Source organism: Anopheles arabiensis, chromosome 3 (genome assembly GCF_016920715.1).
Source record: "Anopheles arabiensis isolate DONGOLA chromosome 3, AaraD3, whole genome shotgun sequence".
Taxonomy (NCBI): domain Eukaryota; kingdom Metazoa; phylum Arthropoda; class Insecta; order Diptera; family Culicidae; genus Anopheles; species Anopheles arabiensis.
In genome coordinates, this window is record NC_053518.1 from 54,890,275 (window position 1) to 54,910,004 (window position 19,730).

Genomic DNA, 19,730 nt, shown 5'->3' on the forward strand with positions numbered 1-19,730 from the left:
AAGGAATAATATTAGTATTGGAACGATGGTACTGATTAAAGAAGACAATTTGCCACCGTTGAAATGGGCTGTGGGACGAGTCACACGAATCTTTGAAGCCAATAATGGCAACATACGTGTAGTAGAGGTTCGGACGAAAGAAGGAGAGTATCGACGCTGTATATCAAAAATATGTGTATTACCGATGTTGTGCGAGTTGCGCATTGCGTTTGCTGCTTGGGCAAACTGACATATGTCACAGGGATTGGGTTGTTGCTTGGGTTTGCATATTTTGTGACAGTAGAATTCGGAGTGCGACACGCACACATTGAAGTGATAATAAATGAACTTTAGTCTTGCATGCGACATCAACGAAGAAAGATCGTCTTGTCCGTGAGGGCTCCCGATTTATGGTGAAAGAAAACTACTACCCCCACCCCCTCAAGTTACAGTCCACCGCTAGAGACACAACATTGTGGTCCTACGGAACCGGATAAAGTTACCCAGTGTTGTGATAAGTGGTTTGTCTTTCTCGCGTAAAGTCGGTACAAAGGAACACCCGAGACCGGGTGTTAAGGGCTCTAGACGCCCTACAGTGACGTGACTTTTGGTGCGTTACTATTGACAAACAGATCGAACAGTATCCGTAAACGCGAGTGTTTTCGGTCAGTGCTGTTCGACGGAAGCTGCCTGAGGGCATTCCAGACAACAAGAAGGGAAAAGTGTGCTTTTCAGGAGAAGTGTTTGGCTTGGGTTTTAGCGGTTGCAAATGGCGTGCCGGTGCAAGTGAATGTGTGTTAGTGCGTTCAGCTTGGTATCGGTTCGTGTGCAATTGCGCAGTGGCGCAAGCGAATGTACGTGTACGTGTATGCGCGTGTGTGTGTGACAGCTTAGCTTGGCGCGGATTCTTGTGCAAAGGCTCGATACGACGTTGATGGTGTGTGTGCATGTGTGACGAACGATGCCATCACCATTTACTCGATCGAAAAAGCTAAAACGAACACCAGTTAAGCGTGGGACGACATCACCGAAACCAACATCATCACAACAACAGCTAGTAGAAGACAATTCCGACGAAATGGAGGCACAGCTGAAAGTGTTGGAGAAGCAACGGGAAGCAGTGTGTGGAAAGCTTAGTCGTGTGTGTGCAGCTTTGTGTGACAGTGCAGAGCAGCCTAACCTCAACGTAAAAAACGTGCGCTTCCTTCAACTCCAGGAAAAGGCTTTAGAAAACATCTATAGTGAGTGCAACGAAATACAGAACAAAATCTACGAGTTAACGCTGCACTATGACCAAGACAAAGAGCAGAATGACAAATACATCGAATTTGAGACACGTTTCAATGACGTTTCGTTGAAACTGACCGCGTGTTTCGATGCCGTAACGAAAGTTGAAGTAGCCGTTCCACCTGCTCTCCCACTGACCCAGCAGCAGGCTCAGCCCTACCTCCCTCCGTTGCAAGTGCCCCTACCGACATTTGATGGGTCATACGAAAAGTGGTATTCGTTCAAGGCGATGTTCACCACGGTGATGAACCGATACCAGCAAGAAGAACCGGCCCTGAAGCTTTTTCATTTGCGAAACTGCCTTGTCGGAAAGGCGGCTGGTATCATCGACGATGAGCTGGTAAACAACAACGACTACGAAGCTGCCTGGAAGGTTCTCACTCAGCGGTATGAAGACAAAAGAGTGGTTGTGGATAAGCACGTTGAAAACCTTTTCAGCTTACCCAAGATCAACCAGGACAATGCTTCGAGCCTTCGTAAAGTGATTGACACCTGCACTAAAAACGTTGAGGCGTTGAAGAATCAGAACCTTCCGGTAGATGGTCTCGGTGAGCAAATGATGGTCAACCTTATAGCTGGTAAGTTAGACAAGAAGTTGCGAGTGGCTTGGGAGACGAAACAAAAGAAGAACTTACTTTCTTCCTACGCCGCTATGATGGAGTTTTTGGAGGAGCAGTGTCGAATTTCTGAGAAGCTCGATACCAGCGTGAAAACATCGACGGAAAGTACGAAGCCGAAAACAGTGGCAAGGAGCCTGGTAGTGAGTGAACCTAAACCGTTAGTGAAGTGTCCAGTATGCAGTGCTGCTCATGAACTCCGAGCTTGTGAACCTTTCAGGGCTAAAGGTGTTAAGGAAAGGTTCGAGATTGCAAAACGGTGCGGTGTTTGCTTCAATTGTCTCTCCAAAGGCCATCAATTGCGAGCATGTTTATCCAGTTCTTGCCGTCGTTGCGGTAAGAAACATCATAGCTTACTCCATGAAGATTCCCCAAGTCAGGTTGCAACTAACGTAGGTCAAACGACATCTAGTGAATCAGTGATAGAAGAATCCCAAACAGCCAACGTACAAGCTGAACCACCGACAACCCTGTGCGCGAGTGACGTGGAACCGGAGAAGCAGACCGTCCTTTCGACTGCCATTGTTTTAGTGGATGGTTTGTGCGATTCTCCCTACCCTTGTAGAGTGGTATTAGACTCTGCTTCGCAGATGAACTTTGTCACCGAGCGATTTGCAAACCTTCTCTCCCTTAAGACAAAACCCGCTGACGTCACGGTCAGTGGTCTGAACGGCAATAGAACTCGTCTTTGTCGTAAACTGCGCACGACGATTAGGTCTCGTGCCAGTGACTTTACAGCTGAGTTAGACTTTCTAGTGACACCACGAATCACTGGGGAACTTCCGACGAAGTCTTTCGACATATCACAGTGGCGCATCTCGAGCGAACAGGTGCTGGCCGACCCTACCTTCAACAGAAGAGGACCTGTCGATATGCTGATTGGCGCTGGAAGTTTTTGGAACCTGATGCTTGACGGCCGATGTGAACTCGGCCCGAACCGACCTGCGCTGCGATACACAAAGCTGGGTTGGATCGCTGGAGGTGTGATCGCGAGCGACACGACGGTCGTTGCGCGTACACTTTGCCAAACTGCTGACGATGAGCCGCTCATCGAACTGCTGAGGAACTTCTACAAGGTAGAATCCTGCGACGAGCTCCGCCCTTCCCCGAAGGCGGATGACGAAGCGTGCCTGGAACACTTCCGGCGCACACACGAGCGAACTGAGGAGGGACGGTATGTAGTACGACATCCGTTCAACGAACGTAAACGCGAGCTTGGCGGCTCGCGAGACACAGCGCTGGCTTTGGAGCGAAAACTTGACAAGCAGCCGGATTTAAAGGAGCAATATTCGCGGTTCATCCGAGAATATGAGGATCTCGGACACATGCGCGAGATTGTGGAAACACCGAATGACGACCCAGGATCGGTGTTTTATCTACCGCACCACTGCGTGCTGCGGCCAACGAGTACGACAACCAAGCTGCGAGTCGTGTTTGATGGATCAGCGAAGACGTCAACCGGCGTCTCGATCAACGACGTTTTGATGACTGGACCGACGGTTCAGAACGATCTTACTGCAATTTTGCTTCGTTTCAGAGGATTTCAGTACGTCTTCACACTCGACATTCCGAAGATGTTTCGTCAAGTGGTGGTCCATCCGGATGACACAAGGTACCAGCGAATCTTTTGGAGGTACAATCGGAACGACCCACTTACGGTGCGAGAGCTGCTGACAGTTACGTATGGCTTGGGACCTTCCCCGTTTCAAGCAACCATGGCTCTGAAGCAAGCTGCAGAAGATCATCACGATGAGTTCCCAAGGGCCGCAGAGGTGGTCAACAGGGAGACATACATGGATGATATCCTGACTGGTGCCGATACCCTTGCTGAGGCTTGCCAACTACAGCGAGATGTGACAGGACTACTGGCGAAAGCCTGCTTCAGCGCTCACAAGTGGTGCGCCAACCATTCAGATATCGTTTTAGGTGTAGCTGAAGAACAACGAGGAGACACTTTCGAGGTTACGGACGACACCTCGAAGACCATCGTTAAGACACTGGGCGTGACATGGAACCCGTTGGAGGACTGGTTCGCGGTGTCCGTTCCTGACTTTGACAACCCAGAAGGAATGACTAGAAGGAAACTTCTGAGTCAACTGGCCAAAATCTTCGACCCACTTGGATTCTTTGGCCCAGTAATCACCTACGCGAAGCTGATCTTGCGAGAAATAGGTGAACTACAAATCGATTGGGACGACTCCATCCCAACCGAAATCGACGAGAAGTGGCGAAACTTTCGGACCGAGATGACATCACTGAGGGAAATCCGAGTTCCGAGATGGATTTCCTGGAAGGATGTGTTCCAGCTGAGACTATAAGGGTTCGCTGACGCATCCGACCAAGCCTACGGTGCCTGCTTGTACGTGCAGGGCACTTTCACCGACGAGGAGTCCAAGATGCAGCTTGTTTGCAGCAAGTCTCGGATCCTACCGAAAAAACGAAGTCCGAAGGAGAAGGCCATCACGACCCCTCGAGCCGAACTGTTAGCGGCACTGTTACTGGCTCGAATGGTCGTGAAGTTCCTGAACGCTACGGAGCTTAAATTTGAATCAGTACATCTTTGGAGCGACTCAAAAATCGTCTTGGCTTGGGTCAAGAAAACGCCAGAACTACTGCAGACTTACGTATCAAATCGGGTAAGCGAGATCCAGCAGCTTAGCCAATCCTTCCACTGGCATTACATTTCCACACATGACAACCCGGCTGATTTGATTTCGCGTGGAGTTACACCGAGGAAATTGATTGGTTCAACTATTTGGTGGCGGCCCCAACTAACACAGCAACTCATCGAGGATGAGGACGAAGTGGAAATTCCGGATAATGAGCTACCGGAAATGCGAGCTGCAGTGGCTTTAGCCATGACTGTTCCGATCGAACGTTTTCCGATCTTTGACAGGTTGAGCAGTTACACACAGATTGTAAGGAGTATGGCCTACTTGGTGCGACTAGCTAGGTTCATCAAGTCACGCAAAAGGGAGGTGGTAAAGGGTCGACTGACAGCGAAGGAAGTGCGTACAGCGACGCTCTTAATAGTACGACTGGTTCAACGCGAGACTTTCCAGCCCGAAATCATCGCACTTATGGACGGTGCGAATACAAAACATCGACTTAATGGACTACAAGCGTTTTTGGATCCTGACGATGGGATCATACGAGTTGGAGGCAGGATCAAGCGAGCCTTCATACCTTACGACAGTCGACATCAGATGCTGTTGCCGGCTAAGCATCCAATCACTGAAGCTCTCGTTCGCGAACAACACATCGACAACCTACACATCGGGCAAAGAGGTTTGCTTGCAGTTGTACGTCAACGGTACTGGCCACTGAATGTGAAGAATACTATTCGAAAGGTAATACGGAAGTGCATCGTGTGCTTCAAGGCAAACCCGTTGAAGACGACGCAACTGATGGGTGACCTACCGTCGTATCGCGTCCAGCCAGCCCCCGTCTTTTCGAATACCGGTGTGGACTACGCCGGTCCCTTCTGGATAAAATCAACGACTTCTCGCAAACCGCAAATCACCAAGGCGTACGTGTGCTTGTTTATGTGTTTGCAGACTCGGGCGGTTCACTTGGAATTGGTTTCAGACTTGACGACAGACGCCTTTCTAGCGAGTTTGAGACGGTTCATCAGTCGACGTGGATGCCCAAAAACGATACGCTCTGACAACGCGACTAATTTTGTCGGAGCTAAAACCGAACTACATGAACTTTGGCGTATGTTCCAGAACGATTGCGCTACGAAAAAGATCACCAACTATTGTGTCGACAAGGGTATTGACTGGTCGTTCATACCACCACGAAGCCCACACTTTGGTGGCATTTGGGAGGCTGGTGTGAAGCAGGTCAAATACCACCTAAAACGTATTGTTGGCGATAGGAAGCTGTCTTACGAGGAGCTTTACACAACATTGACACAGATAGAAGCGGTACTAAACTCTCGTCCCTTGGTACCGAGTTCAGATGACCCATCCGACTACACTGCGATCACGCCTGCACATTTCCTGATCGGACGTGAGATGCAGACGGTTCCTGAACCTGACTACTCTACCTTGAAGGAAAATCATCTCTCACGATGGCAGTTAGTGCAGTCCATGCTGCAACACTTCTGGAAACGATGGACCGCCGAATATCTGCCGGAGCTGCAGAATCGATCGAAATGGCTGAAGCGAAAGGTGATTAAAGTAGGATCACTTGTGCTACTAGCTGACCAGAATGCGCCACTACTGCAGTGGCCACTTGCCAGAATCGTTGCCGCACACCCTGGAGACGATGGTACAATTCGTGTCGTTACCGTTAAGACAGCGAATAGAGCGGAATTCAAGCGTGCGGTAACTGAGGTCTGTTTTCTACCGTTAGACGAGGATGAAAATTGAAATGACATTTCAACGCCGGGGAGGATGTTGTGCGAGTTGCGCATTGCGTTTGCTGCTTGGGCAAACTGACATATGTCACAGGGATTGGGTTGTTGCTTGGGTTTGCATATTTTGTGACAGTAGAATTCGGAGTGCGACACGCACACATTGAAGTGATAATAAATGAACTTTAGTCTTGCATGCGACATCAACGAAGAAAGATCGTCTTGTCCGTGAGGGCTCCCGATTTATGGTGAAAGAAAACTACTACCCCACCCCCTCAAGTTACAGTCCACCGCTAGAGACACAACAACCGATCCAACAAGAAGAATAGCTACGGATAGGAAAATTGTTACATGAAGAGTCGTAGAAAGTAACCTTTCCACGGGAGGCGGTATGTTAAGTATTGAATTAGTACAGATAGCCAAAAACCCGATGTTACACGATCATTCCCAGGCGCTACACTAATCGTGCCCGAATAAGCGAATACATGTAAAGAATGATAGGAAATACAGTTAGTCAAAGTCCAGAAGCCGAACGGAAAAGTTGTATCGAGAATCCCCTACACACTGGTTGATACTAATAGCAAAATTTATTTATTTACTTGAAAATCTCCGTAAAGACTTACCGTTTTGTCTTGCAGGAGGCTGATCCTACAACTCAAAAAAAGTGTATCACCGTTCTGCACTGTGATATTCGTGACATTATCAGTTTCAAAGTGAGGTCCGTACCTGTTTTTAGGAAAAAAAAACATAAAAAATTAAGTAAAATGTGTGATTATAACAATCAAAATTAAATACTGAAATTGAGATAACAATCCTCTGTTTAAACACAATTTTAATGTATGTTTTTTATATAATGTTTTTACGTATCAATATATATCAACTTCTATATATAACTGAATAAGCTATTCAAAATGATTTCAACTGAATATTACAATTTTATAGTTTTTAACATGATTTTAAAAATGCGACATAAAGGAAATTCACTTGATATTTGACAACCGATGTGTCAAATCAGTACAATTTGCTTGAAGATCTGTCAAATTTAAAAAGAAGCGAAATCGGGTATTTTAAGTATGGCGTGTATCGGGGATAACCTGTTTTTATGGATATTTAGATATATGCTTATATTATATGTTGTATATATATTATTTTGACTTTTGACGTTTGACGTTTAATTGTTCGGCCGCACTCCCGTCGCGCTCGATTGCCTCGATTGAAACACGATTGCCGTCCAGCCGGCACCTACACAACCGCATGAACTGGTGGGAACCGATCCGTTATCAACACCGCTTCAAGCTACTCCTCGTGAGCCATTCACAGATAGGATCTTGCTCCGCCTATCCCGCTTACCAACGGCCGTCACTGTGGAACAAGTGGTCGCTTCTTTAAAGCGTCGCTTAGCCACCGATGACGTTATAGCGTATAGCCTGCTGAGAAGAGCGAGATGCGGCACTCACACCATCCACCTGGCCCGTCGGTATCGGTGTACCTAACTTTTTTCCATCCCGTCAACACGACCACCAAACCTCATCTCCTATAGCCACCCGAAACCGCTTTACAACACGCACACCAGCAACTAGTACTGATCACCGCTACACCACACGCACACCAACAACGACTCATCGTTTAGCCGCACGCACGTCTACCGTCATAATGACAACGCTACCGCTGAGTATTTAAGCTGCTGTTATCAAAACGTTAGAGGTTTGCGTACTAAAAAAAAGAATTTCACCTAGCTGTATCGGAGGCTGACTTCGATCTCATCGCCCTCACGGAAACTTGGCCTGTTGACAACATTCCATCTGCTCTTCTCTTCAACAACAACCTCTCTGGTTACCGCTGTGATCACTCTCTCAGCGGCTCTAGCTCTCGCGGTAGTGATGTTTTGCTAGCCGTTTCTAACGCATACGATTCGATAGAATTACCTTCCCATGACCGGTCTCTCGAGTATACAGTAGAGCGTCGATTATCCGGGCAGCTCGGGACCGGACGGTTGCCGGTTAATCGATTTGCACGGATAATGGTCCAAGAAATGTCAAACGCATATAAAACATATCAAATTCACTAGTTTTATTATTAATTCACCTAGAATCAATCGATTAATCGTTAGTCGAATATTATTTTAATCAATAACTGTAGGTTTAACAACTGTTCATGAACAAACATGAATTTCGAAAATACCCCTAGACACTACAGAGCTGCACAAGAAACTGGTTACCCAATTGACTATCGCTGCAAACTTTCGCCGTACGCATGAACAGCTGTCAGATTTATGCGCACGGTTAATCCGCCCGCCGGTTAATCCGTCCCCGGAAAATCGACGTTCTACTGTATTTGTGTGCGCGTCGCCTGCAATAACGTACATCTATACGTCATGGTAGTATACATTCCACCGCAACTTAGCTCCGAGATATCGACTCTTCGCTCTCTTCATGATTGTATCTGCGGTTTCACTTTCACATTGAAGCCTTCGGATCTGCTGTTTGTTATTGGCGATTTCAATCAGCCTAGCATAAGCTGGTCCACAGCTGATCCTTCGTCCTCGTCAGTATACTCATCATAGTCATGAACTATGAACCAACTGCACGCTCACTGGCCAACAACACCTTTGTGGATGGATTTAAATTTAACGGATTAGTGCAACTTAATCACATCAATAATTCGCACGGACGCATACTTGACCTGCTCTACGCTAACAATGCTGCAGCTAAATCGTGTTCGCCTGTCTTTCTAAGTGTTGTTCCGCTTGTACCTCTTGACTTCTACCATCCGGCGTTTGACTTCAATATATGCATTATATCCCGACGCAATTCGATTGACCCGACGCAATTCGACGACTCGACAAAACTCGACGACAACCGCATTTTATCGTTATAACTTTGCTAAAGCTGACTACATGAAACTGAACGACATGAAATCAATGTTTAACAATAGCTTTCATTGTTCCAACTTTGTTTCACTTGACGAAGCAGTATGTTCATTATCGTCCTTTATGCTGCAAGCCTTTATTGTTTAAATTATCAAACGCGCCGCTGCCAAAGATATCGCTCGATCTACTTTGACACGCACTCTTTATACTGCGCTATAACAGGTTTCGATATGGCACATATTTGAGTAATATTCAATGTAACCTCTGCAGGTGGCCTGACTCGTTTTGGCGCTTCTACAACAGCAAAACAAAATCCACGCATACACCGAAATCCATTACGTACAAAGGAGCAACAAGTGCCAACACTAATGAAATGTGCAATCTCTTCGCGGATCGCTTCGCAGATTGCTTTTCACCGGCCATGAATGATACCGATACCATTGATGCTGCTCTCGTCAACACTCCGGCTGGCGCAATTAACATGAGCACTCCTTTCATCGACAGTGAGATCGTTTTATCTGCCCTAGCGCAACTAAAGCCTTCCTTCGCTCCTGGACCCGACGGAATTCCTTCTACCGTGCTGAAACGCTGTCAAACGACAGTAGCACCTATCCTTGCAAAATTGTTCAATGCATCGCTAGCCAATGGCTACTTTCGCAAAGCATGGAGGAAATCTTGGATGGTTCCTATTTACAAACAGGGCGACAGGACAGATGCCATCAACTACCGGGGTATTACATCTTTGTGTGCCATTGCCAAGGTGTTCGAACTAGTGATATACAAAAATCTGCTACATGCATGCCGCAGCTACCTAAGCCCGTATCAACATGGATTCGTGCCAAAAAAGTCGACTACCACGAACCTGGTTGAATTTGTAACCTATTGCACTAGTCAAATTGATGCCGGAGCTCAAGTCGATGCAATTTATACAGATCTGAAAGCAGCATTCGACTCTCTTCCGCACGCAATTCTTCTCGCTAAACTCGATAAGCTAGGATTTCCCTGCTCGCTCGTACAGTGGCTTAAGTCTTACCTAATTAATCGCACATACATCGTGAAAATTGAAAACCACATGTCCAAAGAAATAGTCAGCAGCTCGGGTGTGCCACAAGGAAGCAATATTGGCCCGCTTCTCTTCATATTGTTTATAACGATGTTACCCTCGCTTTACCTCCCGACAGTATCAGTCTGTTTGCCGACGATGCAAAAATTTTTGCGCCTATTCACAACACAGGTGATTGTACATTCCTGCAAGACTGCATCGAAATCTTCTGTTCGTGGTGCAAGCGTAATGGACTGACTATCTGCATCGAGAAATGCTACTGTGTGTCTTTTAGTCGATGCAGGAGCCCAGTCCCTGGTACACCGGTGGACAAAAAGATAGGAAAAAAAATTTGTTGTGTGTTTTTTTGCGTGCAATAGGTGTGTCATCGCCAACAGTTGTTGTTGTTGTTAGTATGGTTTAGAGAGGCTTTGGCTCCTGCGGAGTTCGTTGGCCTCTTATCGCCAACAGATCGAGGCGTATGTTGTTGTTAGTATGGTTTAGAGAGGCTTTGGCTCTTGCGGAGTTCTTTCGCCTAATGTTCGAGGCGTACTGAATTTGCAATCGCTGTTTGTTTGCCTTTTATACTCGCATTTGTGGTGCGCTACTTATCTGAGTTTTGAGTAACGGCAGCGTTTTTCGGTAGTATAAAAAGAGATCCAAACCGTGTTGCGCTTCATTCTTCATTTAGTGGTAAAGGTGAAAGTTTGCGATTTGAAAATTCCACAAGTTTATCATGGGTCGCGGAAAGCACTACACTCCAGAGGAGCGGAAACATATTCAGGGTTTGTATCGTGAGAACGTGCCTATCAAAACCATCTGCAAGGCGTTCGGCCGTTCGCGGACGTTTGTGGACAACGCCATTCGTAGCGAGGCTACGGGTAAATCCACAGGTCGTCCGCGAAAAACAACGGCTGACGTTGACGCGCAGATGGTTGAGAAAATCAGGGCGGACCCTTTCAAAACTTGCAATCGTATTAAGCAGGAGCTTAGATTGCAAGTTTCGGCGAAAACGGTGTTTACACGCCGGTGGGTTCTGTGCCCGGAAACCACGAAAGGTTCGTAAGCTAATGCCGCACCACGTAGAAGCGCGCATTCGGTTTGCCGAAGAGCATTTAGCTGCATCCATCTTTTGGTGGAGCAAAATATTTTTTTCGGATGAGTCCAGAATCAATCTGGATGGTTCGGACGGCACTAAATACGTCTGGCGCCTTCCTAAACAGGCGTATCATCCAAAAAATACTATAAAAACCCTAAAGCACGGAGGCGGCCACGTAATGGTGTGGGGTTGCTTCTCCTGGCACGGCCCGGGTCCTTTGTTCCGTATCAAAGGGACACTGAACTCGGAAGGGAATAGAAACATACTACGTCGTAAGATGTTGCCATACGCTCGACAAACATTCGGAGATGAAGAGCATTACATCTTTCAGCACGATAACGACTCAAAGCATACATCGCGATTAGTTAATTGTTTTTTGGCAAACGAGGATGTGCAAGTTCTACCGTGGCCTGCGTTGAGTCCAGACCTCAACCCGATTGAGAATCTGTGGTCAACTCTCAAGCGTCAGCTTAAGAACAAGCATGCACGTTCTGCCGATTCGCTATGGAGACGCTGCAAGGCTATGTGGAAACGCATAGACAGAAGCGAATGCCGTAACCTCATCGGCGATATGGCCAAACGCTGTGAGGAAGTGATAGCGAATAACGGTCAACACATTGACCGTTAGAATATGTTTCCGCTCTGTGGAACACCCCAACACCACCTCCCAACAACCACTTAAACAGTCCTTTTCAGGGCTACCAAATATTTCCGACAAGAACTATGTTTTTCGGTCAAAGAAAAAAAGTTCCTATTTTCATGTCCACCAGTGTACCTACTTCATGGACGGCACTGCAGTTATTCGACAAAATCATGCCAAAGACCTGGGCGTTCTGCTTGACTCTAGTTTGAACATTAAACAGCATATCGATGACGTTGTAGCTAGAGGAAATCAATTACTTGGCGTGGTTATCCGGACAACTAATGAATTCCGCAACCCCATGTGCATCAAAGCTGTCTACAACTGTATCGTTCGTTCGGTTCTGGAATATTCGTGCGTAGTCTGGATCCCAACTACTGCTTCTTCAATTGCTCGACTTGAGGCGATTCAACGTAAGCTCACGAGATATGCCCTACGCCTACTTCCCTGGCAGGATCGCAATAATCTTCCTCCGTATGCTGCGCGGTGCCGTCTTCTAGGCCTTGAACCTCTTTCGGTTAGAAGACCTCTTTCGGTTAGAAGACGCAATGCACAGTGCTCTTTCATCGCTGGATTGCTAAATGGCTCTATCGACTCATCGCCTTTGTTGCATCGAGTCGATATCTACCCAACAGTCAAAAGCCGAAGATTTTATATTGATCTTTCACTTTTTCTATCTGTCTCTCGCTCTAATTTGAGCGATTTTCCCCTGATGAGTGTCCCCGAGCCTCCTCGTGTGGTTGTTGTTGTTGAAAGTTAAAACCGAACTCCCTTCGTGCGCTGCCAAAATCAGCGAAGAACGAAATCGAGTGGCTTAAGCGAAAGAACGAAAAAATGATGAACGAGTGTGCTGTGACAATAACACACACACACGCACAAGGCGACACCCGAAATCTGGTGCGATACCGGCTTTCAGTGGAGCAAGTACACACATGCACACATTTGACCACACCAGCGCTCCGTTCAAGTGCAGGTAGTTTTCTGCAGTCCACGGTGATACTACACACAGCCACGCACTTGGCGATACACGCTGTGTGGTGCGGTGCGGTGGACGTTCAGAATTCAGTGGTGCAAATACACACATGCATACACTTGGCGACACACGCTCTGCTGTGCGGTGAGATTTGTGTTCTGTGTCCAGTGGTGCAAATATACACACACACGTACTTGGCTACACACGCAGTACGGCGCGGTTGGCTTGGCAGAAGCGCATACACACATTCACGCAGTAGGCTTCACTTTCAGTCCAGTGAGGTTGGTGCTTGTGTGGTGTTTCAGCGCTTGGTAGTCAGCGGATAAACCCCGTAAAAATGGAGATCATTCTAATTTAAGGTAAGTAAAAGTGATTAAAATTATCAACCAACATCCCCCCTTCTAATTAATATAATTTTTCTTCCATTTCATGTGTGTTTCACGGCGAACGGAGACAACAAAACCTGTGGCTGTGTCGTGTTCGAAATGGTGGCCCGTACAGTGTAGCGAAAGGAACTAGGCGCAACAGCGAGGAAGAGCTGAAAGTGTTGTGACGATTTTGTGATTTTATTCACTGTGCGAGTGTGGAAAGTGTGTGTTGAATTAATGTGCGTTAATGTGAAATTAAGTTCAGTGTTCGTAGTGCATGTTTTTTTTGATTTTTGTGAAACTTGTTAGATTAATGTTATTAAATTCAATAAATAGAATTGTTGTGATATAATTCTGTGCACTGTATCATTTCGGAAAGAAATCCTGGCAAAAAAGGGGGAGGGGGCTATTTTAACGAAGGGTCGTGCCGAATCCCGTTCGGGTTTTGCTTCGGCTTCGGGTTTGCTTCGGCTTCGGGACCCGACGGATCGGTTGAATAATTTCGCCAACTCAGCTTCAAAGCCAGCTTCAATCTCAGCGGATCTCTGAGTGCTGGTGACCGGTGGGTATGCACCATCCCGAACACTTAGGTCTAGGGAGACTCTACGGCTCGCTCAACCCCGTTCCATCGCTGGTCGGTCTCACCCTATGTCCCGCATGTCGGCTGTTTTCAACACTGTTTCGGATTGCTTCGACTTCGACATCTCAACTTCGAGGCTGCATGCTTCGAGGAACGTTTCCGGCTTTTGCCTTGGCCGCAGTGAATTGCGATGCAAATCTTGTTTTAATTATGTATTTTTTTATGAACCATTACATCTTAATTAGGCCATACGGCTCGTTGAAGATTAAAATAAATAATAATAATAGCAATAATATACCTATGTATATGTGTATATATACATATATTCTTTGGCTGTCTTGTCACTATAAATTTTACAGATTCGAGTTGGGATTTCACGCATTCGAAACCTAGTGTTACCAAATCGAAAAGAGTTTACGGATTCGAATTGTGGGTACAAATTTGACAATCGTTTAACCTGTTCGAAAAATAGTATTACGATGCTGAGCCGGCTTGAGAAACCCTGTTACTCCAAATTCTTTATTTGGATTAAATTTCTGCATGAGTGAAGACATTAATTTTTCATCTTCTTCCCTTTGATCTTTGATTGTAAAAGAGGACTACATCTGTTTATATAATTTTGCCAATAATGTTTTCCTCCTCCGAATATTGTCCATCCCAGACGAGTCTTCGGAGCTACCGGCTGGTTAGGTTTTTCGAAGCGATATCCAATCCTGCAACCAGTGCTGCAAAATGTCACTGTCAATGTCATAAAAAAATTTGACTGAAACAAAATCCATATCAGCGTCACGTACTCAATTGTGATAATCAAAGGTAATACTCACAATGGTTGGTGTGACCAATACATGCTCATGACATGTTTGCGACCATCGCTTGGTCAGTCAGTATGTTACGACTTTTTTTTTGCTGTGATCAGTTTTGCAAAATGTCACTGACATACTTTACTTACTTATCCGGCGCTACAACCGCTTTGCGGTCTTGGCCTGCCTCAGGAGTGTCCGAAACCGCTCGCGGTCTCGCGCCTTCGTCTGCCAGTCCGTTATCCCTGCGTTAATGGCGGACGCCTCCACGCCATCTTGCCACCACAGTTTGGGCCTACCATGCCTCCTCTGCCCTAGCGGACGGGCTAAAAAGACTTTACAGGCCAATTAACACAGTGTTGGTAAAGGAAGCATCCTTACTTCAACACCACTCTACGGAGTCGGATAAGAAGATGGTCAGGGGAGCCTCGGGGGAGGACCCTAAGACAGGAGCATTCGTTGAGCCCAACGCGGTGTTAGAAGTGAAAAAAGCTTAACGTGATGGCATAATCCAGTGCAAAGTCCATATAATACAGAGGTCGATGCATAGCTCGATTTTGATCCACCATTTTGAAAGCTTATTTTTGACAGTTAGATGAAAAAGCGTTCACAAACGATTCCAAACAACCATACACTTTTTAGGGCTAATTGTGCATTTTGTGCTCAAAACTTAGTTTAACTATACATTTCTTTCTCATGAACGTGGCATGAACGAGTAGTTTTTTCAATAATTCATCACTTAAAAATGACCACAATCAGAAATCTGGCCTCTTAGCTTTGACCCTCTTGAGCTGCACAAGATTTCGTCGTAATTTCGGGCACTGATCTTGTTGTAATTGATAATTTCACTATAATTCTATCTTTTCATGATATTCGTCAACTTTTTAAAGTACAATATTACAAACAAACGATGTAAAAATGGCCGAAAATGCTTTCAGACCACTGCATGCACAACAACTAAAACCTCAATGTATGCTACGATGAAACTATTGAAGCTTTTTCATCCAGCTGTCAAAACTTTCCCACGCTTTTTGATCAAATGTTCTGGACGACTCGACCTCTGTATTATATAGACTTTGATCCAGTGTTTGAAGCGTCAGGAAGTGTTTTTGCAAAGTTACGCACAAAGCAAGGTGTATGGATATTAGGAGGTGAAGTGCTTCAGAGCAAATTGACATTTCACGACTTGACATAACAATACTGGGGGCTCCGGTATTAAAATCGGGGAGGGCTGGAGGGGGGTGTAGAAAATTGTATGCGATTTGACATAACAATACTTAATGATGGCGCCCGGAAAACGCGCTAACAATTCACCTCCTTAATAAACACACCTTGGCACAAAGTGACGCAATGTATGTTCCAACCAAGGTGGATTAATTATATCAGGTGGTGGATTAGGGCCTTTGGGGGGTCGCCATAGTTAAGGGACTTTACGTCATTTTTGAACCGTTAACCATTGGTTTCCGCACACAAAGCTTAGCAAATAGAACAGATTTCTTTGTTATTATGTGCATTTTTGTGTGTCTATTGATTTTATCGAAAAAATGTAAATTATTAACAAAAGATTTGATGATTTGTTTATGCACGAAATTTAAAATCATGTGAGTAAGAGTTCCAATCTCACGTAAATTGTCCATGTGGCTTGTAGATAATGAGGAATTAATGTGAAAATTGAAAAAAATAATGATTTCTCAGTTTTTTATCATCAAAACTGTCGAAAACACAATGAATTATAGAATAAATACACGGAATAACACAAAATAACACACTTTAATCCATGTTCTAATGTTCAATAAGAACTTGTTAAGTCCAAAATATATTTTTAGAGAATATTTAATCAAAAAAATGGGGTGGATAAATTATATGAACAAATTTAATAAATGTAAATAGTGTTTGAATCCTGGGTACCTTACGTCAAGTGACGAATTGTTAAAATGCACTAGAGTCCACCACCTGATATTTTTAAATCCACCTTGATCGGCACCCACAATCTGATGACAGCTCCACAGTATGCTTGCAAAATTCCCCTAGTCGATTGCAACACTCTGCTATTTGATTGCACATTTCCACAGCTTGCTTGCAACATTCTCCAACCGATTTGCAACATTCCCCTAAGTGATTGAACTATTCCCTCATATGATTCGAAACCCTGTATCTTGTCGTGCTATAACGGGTAGATATTCCTTGAACCACCTTCTCCAGAAACTATCCAATAAATGTTGTGCCTGCTTCCAGCTGCTCCTCAATGTGCTTTTGATATCAGTAGGGTGTACCTCTATCTGTTTAATGCATGGTGAGCTCCCCAACAAAAAGTGATTTCGCGTCAGCGCTTCGTGGTCTGTTGACTCAAGAGGAATATAAGTAAGAGGTCTAGTGTTGCATTGATTCTGCTTCTAGTATTATCGTTTCTAAAGTTGCGTCGTCGGGTTTTCTAGGTGAGTCTATATCTGTGCCTATTGCCGATTTCACGGACCTAACTATTCTTTTCCACGATCCTCCCATGTGAGGTGGATTAAAGATCCACCGCGTGTTTGCATTGGTGATAGCGGATGATAATTATTTGTAGCGTTGCCTCTTTTCCAAATATAGCTGTCTATTAGCATCTTGAAAGTTTGTACCATTAACGCTGAAGATTTCAGCTGGTGCGAGAGAACAGAGAACAGAGAAAGAGAACATCGATGGTGAAGTGAGTGGTGGGAGGAAAAAAATATCGGACTAGGATTACATTCCTCAACTATGTATGTAACAGCAGCAAATATTTAGATTCTGCTAAAACATCGTTGTTGAGCTTTTTGTGTCGCTTTTGTTTGATCGGATCAGTTTTGAACCGTTGTTCACAAAATTGATAAGGTTCTCATAGCAATTTCAAAATAATTTTTGAAAATCTTTTTACATTTTACTCCCATCATGCATGACACTTGATGGTCGATTGTTTACTGACACGCGAGAAATATGTAATGGTTTTGCTGAGCTGTTTGCGCGTAGCTGCACGAGCTTTCCCGAACAAAACCAGAAGGTAGAGGAAGCGTTACGTTTCGTGGCACAAGACTCCGTTGACATTTTATTGCCTTCTTTTACTATCGATGATGTTCGTTCAATGGCTTCAAAGCTGAAACCCTCCTTAGCCTCTGGACCCGATAACATTCCGGGAATAGTTATCGTATCATGCATCGATGAATTGGCTTCACCACTAGCATCCATTTTTAATAATTCACTTCGCACTGGTTTCTTCCCTGACCTATGGAAAAAGTCATGGATATTTCCCGTTTACAAAAAAGGCGACAGAACTTCCATCTCAAATTATCGAGCTATTTCGATGCTATGTGCTCCCAGTAAGCTGTTCGAATTATTAGTCCATAAACATATAATGCATGGTGCTATTAACATATTTACACCTTTGCAACATGGCTTCCTACCTGGACGCTCCACCGTCACAAACCTAGTGCAGTTCTTGCATTTTACTTACAAGCAGCTAGACAAAGGGTTCCAAGTAGATACTGTTTACACTGATTTTCACTCTGCTTTCGATAGCGTCAATATCCATACCTTGACTAGCAAACTTTTAAAACTTGGTTTTCATATCAGCATAGTTAGGTGGCTGAATTCGTATCTGTCGCGTCGTTCAGTACGTATTAAGATTGGAGATTGCATCTCTAGGGAATTTAGCAGGGTCTCTGGTGTTCCTCAAGGCAGCATTTTAGGGCCTCTATTATTTAATCTCTTTATTAATGACATTGTTTACGCTATACCTGACTGCCCGGTGCTACTGTACGCAGATGACCTTAAAATGTACTTTCCTGTGCGTAGTTCTATTGACTGTCTCCGATTACAAGGCTTTCTTTCTGTTTTTAACCTTTGGTGTTCCTTAAACTGTTTGTCACTCAATGTTAGTAGAGTGCTCGGTCATTTCGTTTACTCGTGCGAGAACTCCATTATGTTTTAATTATATTCTTTCTGACACTTTATTGCCTCGATCTGAAACTGTTAGGGACTTAGGCATTATATTAGACACGAAACTTGTTTTAGACAAACAATTTGACGACGTAATTGCTAGAGCTAACAGGACTCTTGGACACATAATTAGAAGTAGCAAAATGTTTCATGACCCTCTCTGTTTAAAATCACTTTACTGTTGCCTTGTTCGTCCTTTGATTGAGTACGCTTCAGTTGCTTGGTTTCCGGAGCAAGTCACTAGAATTGAGAGGCTTGAGAGGATCCAGCGAAAATTTACCCGGGTAGCTATTAAGCGGCTTCCGTGGAGACATAACGACGTGCTACCAGCTTATCATACGAGGTGTCAGTTGTTAGGGCTTGAAACTTTGGAAAAGAGAAGAATGGTTGCCCAAGGAATTTTTATGTTCAAACTATTAACTGGAAGAATCGATGCACCTCTATTGCTAAGTCATGTAAATTTGTATGTCCCTACTAGACCTTTAAGAACTCGACAATTTTTAATAACTGACTTTCGTTATCGTCTTTTCTGTGCTAGGGATCCGTTGTTATTAATGTCCAAGAATTTTAATTTATTTTCAAATTTTGTAGACCTGTCCTTTAGTGTACCGAAATGTACTAGCGTCATTCGAGATTGCATTACGTCTAATTTTAGGAACACATAGTTTATAAGACATTAGTTTTAATTGTGTATGTAGGCCATGGAGGCTCGATACTCTATAATAATAAATAAATGTTCATACTTTGGTTTGCATTTTCAAAACAATCATTACAGGCGAAAAAAAAATTTCTGAAATTTTTTGATATTCGAAAAAAATATATTTTGATAATTACTCTTATAAAACTTCTAAAACCTTAAAATAAATTATAAAAACACTTTTTAAAAATCGTTCAAAAATGTATTTCTTTAAAACCTTTGTAAAATATCTTATTTATATTTTTGAACGATTTTTAAATGCGTTAGTTAGCGCATAAAACCTGTTTTTCGAAATGTCTTTATAGTTATGCTACGACCATAAATTTGTTTTTTTCGTCAAAAGTCGTGTAAAAATGTGTTTAAAAAAATTTGAAAAATATACGAAGATGTGAAATAGTATTGTGCACAACTCATACGTTCACTAGTTTTATCTATCTCTTATGGATTTTTCGCAAATCGCGAAAAACG

The 19,730-nt window shown here is 44.3% G+C and overlaps 1 protein-coding gene across 5 annotated transcripts in view; it reads right to left on the minus strand.

Annotated features, from left to right (window-relative positions):
• The window catches only part of LOC120900210 (serine/threonine-protein kinase meng-po), a 320,097-nt gene that overhangs the window by 147,062 nt on the left and 153,305 nt on the right, over nt 1-19,730 (minus strand). For all 5 annotated transcript variants that reach the window (XR_005739165.1, XR_005739164.1, XR_005739163.1 and 2 more), the window contains one exon: nt 6,867-6,969. Coding sequence is in view for 1 of the 5 variants with exons in the window: in XM_040306903.1 (XP_040162837.1) it covers nt 6,867-6,969 (103 nt within the window). In the remaining 4 variants the exon portion in view is untranslated. The remainder of the gene's footprint in view (nt 1-6,866; nt 6,970-19,730) is intronic.